This window comes from Mastomys coucha, unplaced genomic scaffold, assembly GCF_008632895.1.
Source record: "Mastomys coucha isolate ucsf_1 unplaced genomic scaffold, UCSF_Mcou_1 pScaffold18, whole genome shotgun sequence".
NCBI lineage: Eukaryota > Metazoa > Chordata > Mammalia > Rodentia > Muridae > Mastomys > Mastomys coucha.
Window position 1 is genome coordinate 23,236,711 of NW_022196900.1, and position 12,451 is coordinate 23,249,161.

The window sequence follows — 12,451 nt, forward strand, 5'->3', positions numbered from 1 at the left end:
CAGAAATCCACCTGCCTCTGCCTCCCAAGTGCTGGGATTAAAGGTGTGCGCCACCACCACCCGGCTGAATTATATATTTGAATAAATCATATGGCATATAAATGACATCTCAACCAAGCTGCTAAAACAAACAAACAATGAAAAGAAAGGGTAGGGAGCTGTTGGAGGAAAATGAAAACAGAGTGGGAGGCGGAGAGCCCAGCAAGGGTGGGAGATGAAGAACCAGAAGGAGGATCCTCTACCTTGAAAGTGGGGAGCCTGGGACAGTGGTGCTGGGTACAAGGGCCGAGCAGGCTGCAGCTGGGAAGGAACTGAGGGTGTCTGGGGATATGTGTAGGCTTGCACACCTGCATAGGGCTGAGAAAGTGGCAAATTACTTACTTAGTTTCCTATGATAGCACAAAGCAGATCAACCAGGGAGGAAGCTTAAAGTCATAAAGCTGGAAATGACGAGATCAGGGTTAGGCAATTGTCTAGGGGACTTGATGGTATCTGGTCACTCCAGTCCTACCCAAAACCTGAAGAACAGGAATCTTGGATTGCTACCCGGTCCTCTGGCGATATGATCTAATGAAATGGGAATTTATTTCCTACTATCAGGCCTATTTTAAAGGAAAACTTAAAAGTAAGCAAATCCTGTTTAAGTTTCTTTTGAAGGAAAGAAAAGGTTATTTTTCAAACTTCTAAACTAAGCTAGTCAGTTTCCAAGATTCTTCATAATGCTTCTCCCCTGCTAGATTCTTTTTTAATTTAAAGTTGCTTTTTAAAAAATCTGTATGTATGTGTGTCTATGTATCTATGTATGGACAAATACGGGTTCCAAGCCACCCAATACGGTGGGCTCTTAACAGTTGAACCATCCATTGCTCAGCTTCTAGAGTCTGTTTTTTTGTGTGTGTTTTCAGACATAGTTTCATGTAGCTCAGGCTGGCCTTAACATCACTATATAGCTGAAGATAGCCTTGCATTCATCTTCCTTCTTCCAGCTCCTTCATGCTGGGATTACAGCCATATGTCACCACATACTAGATCCTAATGCTCAGCTGGGTGTCCAGAAGCTCTCATTTTTCTGAACTGGAGTATCGCAACTGTGAAAGGAAGATGAAAGCTTTGGGAATTTGCTCTATGAGCTAAATGAGATGATGCAGGCAAAACCCCTAACAACTGCCAAATTAAGTGCTTGGCACAAGGCAAATGTTCAATAAACAACAGCTATCATTTTAAGAACAGTCACTCTTTCCCCATAGGAACACTAGTTTATTTCGAAGGACAATATAACAACCCAAACATTAATTATTAGAGAAAAAAAATCTTAGTTTATGGCCGAGGGCTTTCCATCGTGGGAGCCTCTTCTCAGTTTTGATTCTCCTTATCCTAGTGGAGCAAAGTCTGCCTACCATGGCTTCAGCACCTCCACTCAGAATCACCTCCAGGGTGGGCAAGGCAGGAGAGGCAGCTCTTGCTAGCTTATGTGCACTAACAGGAGCTTTGCTAGGTGCCAGGCCCAGGCCTTTAATAAGAACTCTGCTTATTCTTGCACTTAATCTTCACAAAAACTTGCAAACAGAAAACTGTGTGGTTTTAGGGACAAGAGAGTGGTAATTTAGGGAAGGGGAAATGACAAGTCTTGACTTGGGGAACTGCTGCTGTGTAAAAGGGAGAGAGGGATCTTCTATGTTCATACAAAAAGAACATAAATTATATCTCAGGACTAAAAGAGTTTTAAAATCATATTGTTACCTGAGGCCTGGATGTGGTGGTGCATTTAATCCCAGCTCTCAGGAGGCAAGAGGCAAGCAGATCTCTGAGAGTTTGAGGCCAGCCTGATCACGTGTGTCTGTGTGTGTGTGTGTGTGTGTGTGTGTGTGTGTATAGAGAGGATGTGTGCATACCAGGTCAGCCAAGACTACACAGTGAGACCCTCTCTCAAAATAACAAACAAAGAAATTAATTAATTAAAAAAGTTACCTGGAAGTTGTGCGCATTTCCAGATACAGCTGAGTGAGAATCAAGGGACACAGCTTGTACCAAGGCAGCAGAGGGTGTCTGGAGCCCAGAACTAGACGCATGAGGTGCTGCAACAAACCAAGGTATTCTTACTGTTACCCATCCTTGCTTGTTTTGTCAATGCAAAAACACATTGATAAGAGATCGTTTCTTTTGGAGACAAATATGTGTGAGCATGTCCTGGGAACACAGATTCAGGTTACTCCACATCCCATGTTCTTACACAGTAAACAGTCTCATGAAGTTCTCACAAGCCTAGGCACTTTAAATACAGTGGTTTAAAAACATCAGGAAGGCATGTTTCAGAAAGTCAGGAGATCTGTTTAAGGCCTCAGATACTATCTGACCACGTTCTTAGCTTTTGGTTGGTGGAGGCTAGTACTCTGTACATTCCAAAAAATTTACCTAATAGTGACAGAGATGTTAGGTCACATACAGAGAGGGGCAATAAATGGCTACTAAGTACTGCAGGATATGTAATCACACTGTGAACCCTAAGATTATGTTATTTACTACAAAAACCTGGTTTTAGTTGTGGTATGGACCAGCCTTAGCACATGCCTTTAATCCAAGAACTTCTGCTTCAATACTGTAAATAGGATTAAATAAAAACAACTATAGTTAAGAACAGGCCAAGAGGCAGAGCAAGTAACCAGCTGACAGGAAGTGAACACAGTATTAGATAAAAACAAAGAATAAGAGGGAGACAAGAGGACAGAGAGAGAGATACATAGGAAGTAGAAGGGAAGTGCATTCAGTCTGAAGGAGGTTTTTGGAGATGGCAAGTTGAGAGGAGTAGGGGGGCATTCCTTCTGAGACATAGCCTGAGGAGGAAGGTCAGCTGGGTGTTCCCTCTGCCTGAGTTAGCAGGCTTTCACCCCAGCATTTGGTTCCCAAGACTTCATTGGTCAAATCAAAAGATTGAAACTTTGCTAATCAAACTAAGGGTGCTAAAGATAGCCCAAGGTAAATTACAACTGGTCTGAACCTGCTGGAGCCCCCGCCTCTTCACAATCCTTGGCATTCTCATCAGCTAGCCAGCATTGCAGAAGGTTCAGTGTCAGGTGGGGCTCTTTACAGGAACTTCCCTTCACGCTTCTAAATCTGGACTAGCACCCAGCATCCCCACGCTTTAAACCAGACCACTTTTCTGCCAAAGCAGCCCACGGGCCGCCCAGCAAAGGTGGAAACAGTGTTCTCTTGTTCATCTAACTCAGATCCCATCAGCTGACACAAGTGTTAAATAACACATAGAGATGTCTCAACAGCTGAGCACAGACTTCCTAAAGGGGCAAAGCAACACAGCAGACATTGCAACAAACAGGCTGAATACATCTGAGTCTCAAAGTGTTCTACTCAGAGACAAACGGACAAGTCTTAGTTCCTAACCCAGGTCCCAGCACTAAAAATATTAGTTAATAATCTGAGGAACACGGATGAACACTCTGATTCAACTCAAGGGCCAAGCCTTACTGAGGTTCCTTTCTTACCCTGTGAGGCCATCTGTGGTAATACCGGCTGAGCTGGCTGAAGAGGAGGCTGGACAGACACTGTCACAAGGGATTGCCCAGGTCCTCGCAGAACAGTGGCATCCTGAAAGAAGCACAAGGGTTGATCACTATGTGTAGGCCTTTAGCTGAAGACGGAGGCTGCCTGTCTCTAACTCGACTCACAATACAGGATTTCTAGTCAAGAAAGAGGAAGGAAAGGCAGGCAGAAAGCCAGTTGTCAGGGATATGAGTTGTACAAAAGAAGAACTCAATTATGCAAGCGTAAGAGCTCTTCTTCCTACAAATCATATCAAATAATTAATACAGTTCATTTCTACAGATGTTCTGTCAGTGTTTCATTATTTCAGGCGGCTGAACTGACAGTTCTACAGAGCCCAACGTCAGCTACCCGTCAGATGAACACCAACCCAGTCTCCCTTCTCTGCCAAGCAATTTCAGACCTCAGAGCCCCCGCAGAAAACTGCACAGAGCAGAGTCACCGCACCTCACCAGCAGGCTGGCTTTAGTGATGTCTGTCTAGGATGTTTATCCTAAGCCTTTTGTTGTTGCTGTCTGAGACATGGTTTCTCTATGCAGAGTGACTGTCCTGAAACTTGCTATGTGGACTAGTTGGCCTCAAACTCAGAGATCCTCCTGTCTCTGCCTTAATTGAAAGTGATGAGCTTAAAGGTGTGTGTGTCACCACACCCAGCTGTTAGCTCTCATTATTAAAACATTTTTAAAACTTCATAAAACCAAAGCTGTAAGTGAGCAAAGCTGCCTGTATTCCTGCTTCAAGCAAGGACAAGATGTCTTGAAGGACATGAGTCATGTGACTATAATTTGCTGTGTTGTGGTTCAAGGGCTGTCATCTCTTGATTATTCTTATGCTTTAGAGCTTTCCCCAGCCCCAAATGCTCTCTTCTGGGAAAGTCAGACTACTTTTAGATTATTACTGAATTCTCAATCAACTTAAATGTCTATCAGGAGAGTAAAGGGAATTATAGTAAACAGAAGGCCACTGAGTTGTCTTTAAAGCAATGCATGTTACTTTAAAGTCATACACCTTACATATATTACTGATATTCACATAGGTATTTATGATATAACATTAAGTTTAAAAGTCAATTTATAAAGCAATATATAAAGAAAATACCATTTTTCCTAAATATATTCTTTTTTATAAAATTTAATTATGTAATAAAGTAACTTTAATTTTTAATTAATAACATTTAAATTTTAGTTAATTATATATAATGTAATTTTTAATGAACTATATTATTCAAATTTCATTTATAGAAACCAGGAAGACAATAACAAAACAGTAAGCTTCCATTTAAAATGTTACATTTTGCATCTTTCCCAGGGGTGGGGGTGGGGAATGAAAACAATACTCTAAAATATAAAACCTATTTCAGAGCATGTTTTATATCTTTTTTTCATTTTATATCAAATGAAAAAAATTCTCAAAAGTCAATCAATAATATATTTCAGTTCACTTGAGAAAGAATTGTTTTATCAGTAACAAGCTAATCATTGAAAAAGGCTTTACTTTATATTCTTATGGATTACAAATTTAGATCTAAATAAATATAAAATAATCGTATTTCTGAAAGACATAACGCTATGTTTTTAAAGTATAAAAATGAAAATGCTTTCTTTTGTATGTATATGCTTATGTGTTCATGTATGTATACAGGACGGTGTATGCACTTGTGCTCTTATGTGCACATTGAATTCAGAAATCAATAATGGGTTCACTTTCTACCTTAAGTTTGAGTCAGGTCTCCCACCAAACTTAGAGCTCATTGACTGGCTAATTTGGCTGACTTTCGGGCTCCAGGGACCCCTCTGTCAGGGCCTCCTCAGAGCTGGGATTACATGTACAAGCTACTGCATCTGGCTTTTATGTGGGTGCAGAGAAACTTCTTAGGTTTGCATAGCAAGCACCTTACCTGCTGAGCTCTCCCTCCAGTCCTGGGAATGCTTTCTAAGCACAACATCAAGAGCACAAAGCCTGGTAGGCTTGATTTCAATAACATCTTGAACTGCTAAATAACATTTTTAAAACACAAAAAAAAGCACTCTCTCTCTCTCTCTCTCTCTCTCTCTCTCTCTATATATATATATATATATATATATATATATATATACACACACACATATATATACACACACATATATATGTCATATACATATATATACATATACATATATATGTCATAAAATCTAACAGTTTGGTATTTAAACAAAAGCTATCATCAGTAAGAAGATCAATGTTTCCCAAGCTGATCCAAACACTCAGTCAACAAACACAGGTGGAATCCAGAAGCAGTGGCACATGCCTATAGTTCTACAGGCTGGGGAGACAGAGGTAGGAAGCCCTTTGAACCCAGGACTTACAAGCTTAGGCAATATGGCAGAACTCAGTCTCAAAGGAGAAAAAATTAGAAGACCTGTAGACATGTAGACATGCATGCAGGCAAAACACCCATGTGCATAAAAATAGTACAGTAAAACATTTTTAAAGAGTAAAAGAAACCTAAAAAAATAGAACACAGGGATGGGATGGGTTGCATATCTTATTGTCTAAGATTGACCCCTTTGCTCAACATAAGGCAGACTTATTACTTCCAGACAGGCAGCTAGAGAGTATGAGCAATACAGATTCCAGATCCCAATACATAAACACTAAACAACCTCGTGGTCTAATTCTTGGTCAGATGTGCAGAACTTAACCTCCATTTGGGGATGGGCTACTCACAGTTAAAAGTCATGTGCCTACACTGGTCTCAAATAGTGATTCTGGATTAGAAGCAGGAAAGGCACTTATTTGAACAGAGAAACAGAAGATGGCAGCACCTGTACGCATTTTAATATAGTCAAGGGGACGTACTTCAGTTTCTGAGTCATTGGAATCCAGCTGTGGTAGAAGGATGGGCATTATGGGTTGGCCCATTTTAGCCATCCGGGAGATCAGCTTGGCCTTGACTGTATCAGGACTCTAAAAAGAAGGCACAAACATCACTGTGACTGAGGTTTATTGCTTTCAAACAGCTCTACTTCTTTGTCTTGTGCCAAAACCTTTCACCCTCTATTACTTAGTGGAAGCCATTTCTTCTAGAAAGCAAAAATTACTTATGATACCAAATACAATGCAAATTAATGAGATTGATATTATCAACTTAATAAATTAAGTCCCTATAGCTTGAGAATGAATTGCTTTCATATGCATGAGCTCTTTTAACCAACTGTTCCCACTGTAAAATGAGAGTGCTTATGCACACTTGGTTTATCTTCCTGGGTTTAGAACAGTTTTTACTACATCAGACCAGTTGTTAGTGAAGTGCTTCCTGCTGTGGCTGGGACCTGGCTTCACTCATCACCTACTGTCCTCAGTGCCAGGGGAAGGCTTGATTGAGCTTGAAGTTCTTTGTCTACCATCTGGTCCACTTGCAGCACATTCAGAGCCTGCACAGACCATGAAGAACAGCAGCAAACCACCTTTTACATCCTTCCTAAAGGCATTCAAATCCAAATTTTACTGAAATAACAGTTGGTCCTCTCCTCTTACCATTGGGGAAACAAAACCAGTGACCTGCTCAAAGCCAAGCAGTGGATGAAGAAGCCTGAACTCCCCTGAGAGAATGGTAGTGAGGATGTCTACTTCTTCTGGTAAATGAGTGCACTCCAATGCCTCTCCCCACATACCTTCTCTGCTGGGGGGTAGCAGTAGTGTATTTTTTTCATTTTGAGATAAAATACATGTAATATAAAATTATATTAGCATGTATTACAATGTGAACAATGCTTTTACAATATTCCAGATTTAATACTGAACACTGAAAAGTGTTTGTTTCCTTTTATCAATTTACAATGAAGAAATAAACCTATGTCTACAGAGTCTATGGTCTCACAGACTAAGCAACAAAGAAAGCCAAGATTAACTTTTAATCCGGTCCTGTTAGAGTAAATGGCAACCCAAGGGTGTAAGTGAGTTTTCCCTGAGGGGTTCACTCCCAGCTTCACACCATTCTCTGGTAATTCCACAGCTACTGCTCATTAAAAACAGCTTTACACAGTCTCTGCACTCAGGGAGTTATGAACTGTAATTGGGGGCTGTGAAAATTTCCACTGTAACAATGAAGAATCTGAGGATTTGAAAAGTTAGATCATTTTCTCATGGCCATATGCCTTCAACTCAGATCTATGGATGTAAGAGTCCAGGCTAATTTCTACAGACTGATTTCCAAGTAGGATAAAATAAATAAAGTAATAATTAATTTCTATACTAAGTAAGTGACTCTTGACTATGTGCTAGGCACATGAAACATTCCAGGGTTTAGGGGTACAGAATCATACTTACTGTATTTACAGTAAGTTGTTCACTGAGAGAGTTAGATTTGGAACGAAGAGCCGGCTCTCTGAAATCAAATAAAACATCCTGAGATGATACAAAATCTACAACTGCAAACCCAAATTAAACTGGCTTAAAAACATTGTTTTTGAAATAGTCAACTGAACAGCTAAAACAGAATTTTAGCTCCTCTTTATTTGTATAGTCCTTGAAAGCTGAACTGAACAAACTTTTGTTCAAATTCACTCCACTTTCCCATGGGTCTGAATTCTGTTTGTGCCCTTTGCCCTTTGCTCAGAGTTTTGCAGGTATTCTTATCACTACTTTGACAGACATTAATCCATAGTCAAATGAATCTGATACAGCAGTTTCCTGATCCTATTTTTTGTCTTTTCAATTGCTTAAAACTGATTGCGGTTTTAAACTATATCTCAGAAACCACATTGGAGAATCCCAGAGCTTGCCACAACCTTACCCAGGTTTGAGAGGCAATGGTAGGGGTGGTGTCACAATAGGATCAGCTGAAAGGCTGTCAGAAGCAGGGATGGGAGAAGGGGCTGCAGAATCCCGGGAGCTCACACTGTGGCCATCAGAGCCAGAATCTCTGGCAAACTTTACCTAGGGTGGAACAGAGTGTACACACTCACCCTTCCATACTCTCATTTATTTATTCTTTAGCATAAAAGCTATTGCCTACTCAGTATAGGCAAAATCAAAACATGCTGAAGAAAAGACAAAGAGAACAGTTGTGCTCCAGCTACCATTACATCACCTGTGTATACGAATGAGTGCGTGTGTGCTTTTACAAATGGAGCCATGGTTTTGTAGCTGGTCTGCTTACTTGCTTATGCACTATGTATTCCCAGATCACTACATACTTATCTTCATTGCTTTCAGCTACTGAAGAGCATGTCTAACCTCAAGGCCATGCTCATTCTTGCTACAGTCTACAAGGTAAAGACTCTAAAGGATTCTTGAACAGAAATCATAAACATGTATGCTCTTATAAAAACCTATTTCACATAATTAGATGGCTTACCACTATCACAAACAATGCTTTACTGAATAGCTCTATGTCTAGATCTTTGTACAAAGTACATTTTAGTACTCTCTCCCTAATCTCTCACCCTTACTCCATTCTCCTTCATCGCTTCCCTATCAGTCTCTTTTTCTCTCTCACATATCCTTTCTCTAGTTCCTTCCTTCCTTTCTTCCTTCCTTTTTTACTTTCTTTCTTTTTCTTTGAAACAGGGTCTCACTATGTAACTCTGGCTGTTCTGGAACTCACTATGTAAACTAGGTTAGCCTCAAACTCATGGAGATCTACCTGCCTCCACCTTTCAAACACTGGAATTAGAGGCATGCACCACTATGCCTGGCTAATTTCTTGATTACTGGTAAAGTAGAAAACCTTGCTTATGTTTACAAGTTAGTATTAATAGTTTCAAAATAGTTTGCTGTCTATCATTACCCATGGTTTCCTCGAGCTCAAAGAAAACTTAAGAAAATCTATATGTTTAGGGGAAGGCATCTGGGGACATGTCACTGTGAGTTTAGATGATCCAACAGAGAAAAGGTACCTTAGGAGGGTACCTCTCTGCTGTGGCAAGCATAACAACTAGATAGAGATAATAGTCATTATCTGTACTGTATTTTATAGTTTATAGTCAACAGCACCATTCAACCTAATAATATCAAGGTCATTTGGAAGAAGGAATACTATAAACTAACCAAAAGTTGTTGCTATTTTAGTATAGAAACTATACATATTCAAAGGCAGGAGCTCTCTATGTGATCCTGGCTGGCCTGAAACTCATTAGTAGACCAAGCTGGCCATAAATTCATTAAGATCTGACTGCTTCTGCCTCCCAAGTACTGGGATTAAAAATATGCCCCACTACACCTTACTGACAAGATTTTTATACATTTAAAAAAAAAAAAAAACGACAAAATGCTAAACCCCAATGCCATTTTCAGAGAAAAGCATTAATCATTCTTCTAAAGCTTTCAGAAATTCCTATGAAGCATGAGCGTGTGTGAGTGTGTGTGTGTGTGTGTGTGTGTGTGTGTGTGCGTGCGCACGAATGGCTATGTATACAAATGCGTGTTAAAAACCTGCACCACCATGTCAGCATGTTTACGTACATTCTGGGGACTGAACTCAGACTTCATGCCTGAAGGCAAGAACTTTCCCAACCTTTGTCCTACTCCACCATTTCTATTCTAAAAGCTATCTATATCTTCAGAATCTGATTTATAAGAACACAGGCCAGTTTCACTTACCCGCCTAACTTCTACCTCAAACACCAGGATGGAGTCTGTTGGCTGAGGCCAGCCCATTACTCCTTCAGAGCCAGCAGCGCAGGCTGAAGGAGTGATAATTAAGCGCTTTCCTCCTTTCTTCATGCCCAGTAGCCCATCCTCTAAGCCCTATAGACATCAGAAGTGGGGAAAAGCTCATCAGACAAACAGCACATGAATATGCACACAAACACATAAACTCACATACAACACACACATACTCTAGCAAATAGGTTCTAGATAGAAACTGTCCTATTGAGCTAGTTAGATGGCTCACAGGGTTAGGGCCACCTAGAACCTCATGGTGAGAGGAGAAAACTTACTCTTTTTTCTTTCTTTCTTTCTTTTTTTTCTTTTTTTTTTCGAGACAGGGTTTCTCTGTATAGCTCTGGCTGTCCTGGAACTCACTCTGTAGACCAGGCTGGCCTTGAACTCAGAAATCCACCTGCCTCTGCCTCCCAAGTGCTGGAATTAAAGGCATGCACCACCACCATTCAGCTGAGAACTTACTCTTGAAAGTTGTCCTCTAACTGCTTCATATATGCTGTGGTATGTACACACACACACACACAAAACAAATTTAAAAAAAATGAAAGCTGGCATATCTGGTGTTGGGTAAGACATTTAAATGATGAGAAAAAACAGCCATATAGTATTATGAGAGAACAGACTCTGTCACTTATTGATCACAATTTTTCAGGCACTATGGTTAAGTATTATACCTGCTTGTTTAATCTCATGATTGTTAGCATTGCCTTCACTTAAGTGAGAAAGCAAGCTCCTGGTCCTAAGAGCACACAGTGGTAGGCATTAAGTTGAGGTTGAACATGAGACCTGGCTAACTGCAAGGGACATGCCTCCAAAGAATTTGGGGGAAACAGCCATAGTCAATACAGTGGGAAAAAAAGTTTACACATGGTTGAATGGACACAGTGGAAAGCCGTAACATGCCCAACACATGACACTGCACATATGTAAAATGCTCATTGATCAAGCAAAATTTACAACTTGAATCCCAGAGTAGTGGTCCTCGTGCTAAATCAAATCAAATAGATGAGAACCAAGCATATGGCAGCTACTAAATAAACAGTGCCACCTCTCCAGGAGGCTGTGAGAATAGTGGGATCATTTCCTCAGAGCCACAGGATAAAAAAGATGGCATCTAAGAAAACAAATACACTCATCTTCACTCTAGCTTTTCACAGGTAAACATCTCCCAAATGTCGACAGTATAAAATACCTTTTCCTTCCTTTTCAACCAAGCATGTCCAGACTCTACATAAGAACAGGCTGGAGATTCTCAGCATTTAAACTAAATTCCAAAACAGGCCTTTACCTTGGCAACTTTTCCTGATCCTAATTTCAGGCGAAGCGGCTTATCTTTGGTAGCAGTAGAATCAAAAACCTGCCATTTGATAACGTTAAAAAAAAAAAAAAAGAAATTCAGCCAGTTTCAAAAACAATAATCATCATGATAATAATAAATTAAGGGGGTCAGAGCTTCCCAAACAGGAAATGACAAGTGTAATGGCACATAGCTTCTGAAGAAGCTGAGAAGATAGAACTATAACATGGTTGGAGTTTATCATAATGAACACCCCTGCCAACAGTAATTTGCCAAATTGAGGACAAACCCATTTCTGGCAGCATTAACTGAAACGCTTTTACATCTATAAAATATTTTCAGTAAATGCACTCATTTGGTGCTAAAACAGTCCTTCCAAGAAAGCAGAGCAAGGATCACTAACCTCCATTGTGAATGGGAAAAATAAGAGCTTAGAGAGTTGATCAAGGTCAAACTGGGATACAATTGGGAATTAATCCCCGACTCCTTGTGTTTTGATACAGGGTTTCACTATGTAGCCCTGACTAGCCCAAAACTCAGAGGTCTGCCTCCACCTGCCTTCCAAGTGCTGGGATTAAAGGCCTGTGACACCATGTGCCACACATTCACACTTTTTAAGTTACACAGTTCTTTCTATCATATCACATTGCTCTTGAGAACTAAACAGCTCTTGAGAACTAAACAGTATTAAAAACACAACAATTGCAAATGATAGCTAGACACAATGGTATGTGCTTTTAATCCCAGCACTCTGGAGCTGCAGAGGAGGCAGAGAGGCAGATAGATCCCTGTGATCTCCAAGCTAGGCTGGTCTACATAGCAAGTTCCAGGCCATCCAAAGCTACATAGTGAATGAGCCCCTGTCTCAAAAGCAAAGACAGACTTTGTGAGAAGGCTTAAAAATAAGATCTCTTTCTTAAAGATATATTCAAGTTTAAAACTGGCAGTGAG

General features: G+C 40.3%; 1 protein-coding gene across 3 annotated transcripts in view; it reads right to left on the minus strand.

The window, feature by feature from the left end:
• Positions 1 to 12,451, minus strand: part of Fkbp15 (FKBP prolyl isomerase 15) — a 62,796-nt gene that overhangs the window by 26,724 nt on the left and 23,621 nt on the right. For all 3 annotated transcript variants that reach the window (XM_031377566.1, XM_031377564.1, XM_031377565.1), the window contains exons 8-15: positions 11,492 to 11,560; positions 10,138 to 10,284; positions 8,330 to 8,472; positions 7,864 to 7,921; positions 6,394 to 6,501; positions 3,498 to 3,600; positions 1,969 to 2,075; positions 243 to 357 (exon numbers count right to left, since the gene is read on the minus strand). In XM_031377566.1, the coding sequence (XP_031233426.1) occupies positions 243 to 357; positions 1,969 to 2,075; positions 3,498 to 3,600; positions 6,394 to 6,501; positions 7,864 to 7,921; positions 8,330 to 8,472; positions 10,138 to 10,284; positions 11,492 to 11,560 (850 nt within the window). The remainder of the gene's footprint in view (positions 1 to 242; positions 358 to 1,968; positions 2,076 to 3,497; positions 3,601 to 6,393; positions 6,502 to 7,863; positions 7,922 to 8,329; positions 8,473 to 10,137; positions 10,285 to 11,491; positions 11,561 to 12,451) is intronic.